The sequence below is a fragment of the Ptychodera flava genome, chromosome 9, assembly GCF_041260155.1.
Source record: "Ptychodera flava strain L36383 chromosome 9, AS_Pfla_20210202, whole genome shotgun sequence".
NCBI lineage: Eukaryota > Metazoa > Hemichordata > Enteropneusta > Ptychoderidae > Ptychodera > Ptychodera flava.
In genome coordinates, this window is record NC_091936.1 from 13,114,155 (window position 1) to 13,116,141 (window position 1,987).

The window sequence follows — 1,987 nt, forward strand, 5'->3', positions numbered from 1 at the left end:
GACCAGAGGTGGCCTCTTAGAGAAATAATACTGTAATTTCCTCCAGGCCTAAGATTTGAACGAAACTGTTACGCTGTTATGTTCGAATGGCTAGATAAAATACACACATTTATAGATGCAAATCTTGATATCGTTTTACTCTTGCACTTTGATCGTGTACTCCGAAAATATGTCATGCATTATTTGACTATACCTTGCTATTAATTTTTAGTTTCTGCCGTGATTTCGAAAGCTTCGTTTCCATAGCATTTAGAATGGGAACAAGAACACAAGCCATTGTCTTCAGTTTGAGTGGCGATTGTCTGTATCTTAGGGTGGATTTGGTCGACGCTGTGAGGTCGAATACTTTCTTTGTCCGTCGATGGTTCATGTTTTCTGTCGCCTGATGAAGATTCGACTTGGCCGCCTTCTTTTCGGGTTGATTTACTTCCAAGGTCTATTTCTTTCTTTGAGCCCCCTCCACGGCTGTACCGTCCGCACCCAAGGATAGTCGCAAACTCCCTGCGAAAGTTGCCGCCAAAGATGGCATAGACAACGGGATTCATCCAGCTGTTTGCCAATGCCAGAGACGTGATGAATGGTCGGAGGTACTTGAATCCGGGGCCGGCTACCAAACTCGGTTTGATGTATATGATCGTTCGCATGATTCGTATTGGGAACCACGCCAAAGCAAACATCGCCACAACGATAATAAGCATCCTAACTGCTCGTCGCTTTCGTCTTCTGGAGCTGTCGTTCGGTGAGTTGCCGAAGTATAATACGCCAATCACCTTTCCATAAAGTGCAATCAAAACCAGCATTGGTAGGATATATAAAATTGTAAAATTGAGAACTGTTATAACTTCAAGATGATCCGATAACAAGTAGCTGCAACTGCTGGCAATGTAGGTTGCATTTTGACCGGCAACTCGGACAGTCTTAGTTTTGATACCATTTATCAGGGCGTAGTTGATTGAATAGAAGGCCGACGCAGTCCAAGCCAGTAGAATCATCAGACGAGCTTGATTGATAGTAACCTGTCGCTTCATCGGAGTGACGATTGCGCGATAGCGGTCGACGGCGATGCCCATAAGTGTGAAAATGGTTGAATTCAGGCACGTCCACGATGTGGTCATCACGAAGTCGCAGACGAACTCAGAAACTACCCAGTCAAGTCCGAAGCTCCTGACGGGAATGAACACGGCGCCGACGAAGACATCGGCGAAAGAGAGTGATGCGATGAGATGGTTAGTCGGTGAATTGCGGAGTTTTGGTCGACGGAATATGGCGACAATGACCAATAAATTACCACCGATGATAAGGGTGGAATTGACAGCATTGAAGCCGACAAAAATCAAATGGGCAACGCTTGGCATCTTGCCACTTAACTCGAAATGCCGTTTTCTTACGATTCCTGAGAGGAACCTCTTCGATGAAAAAGCTTGCTGCGCATACCATAAATTGCGACTGGTGTCCTGATTGATACAAGTAGATACTCAGAGGAATCGATTTAGAAATCTTAAGCAATGTCACATTGACTTCAAAGCGAGATGCCCCCCCCCCCCCACCCCGATAACGATAATACCGCCCTCTCTCAGGAAAATTTTCAAAATGGTTAATCTGAAGCCGCGGCAAGGATCAAGGACTTTTCTGTACAGAAACGGAACGGAAGCGCATTTTCACAGCGTTTCCGATGTCTTTTTAACCCGGATATTAACAGTAATCATGAGATAAGTCTAGGTGCGATGGGAGGAAACGAAAAATTACGCTTTAATACCGAGAAAGTAACAAAGGAATATGCAAGCGCCGGAAACAGAAAATATGCTCGTTGAGTAAATAATCGGAACGTGTTCAGCGGTATCGGGAAGCTGCTTTCAAAACAGTTCATGAAGTATCCCGTAATTCCAAGGGATAAGGAAATGAACACATTCTAACCGGGGGCAACTTGTATCAGTCAACTCATGATGCATCCACAGATGTAATCTTAATAAAAACAAGGCAGTATTGC

General features: G+C 44.5%; 1 protein-coding gene across 1 annotated transcript; it reads right to left on the reverse strand.

The window, feature by feature from the left end:
* Window positions 1–200: 200 nt before the first annotated feature.
* LOC139141003 (QRFP-like peptide receptor) lies at window positions 201–1,355 on the reverse strand. Its single transcript, XM_070710551.1, has one exon. It carries the CDS (start codon window positions 1,353–1,355, stop codon window positions 201–203), a length of 1,155 nt encoding a protein of 384 aa, XP_070566652.1.
* Between the last annotated feature and the right edge of the window lie 632 nt (window positions 1,356–1,987).

Excerpts from the sequence above, each read along its gene's own strand:
- LOC139141003 (XM_070710551.1), bottom strand. The coding sequence starts at position 1,355 with ATGCCAAGCGTTGCCCATTTGATTTTTGTCGGCTTCAATGCTGTCAAT.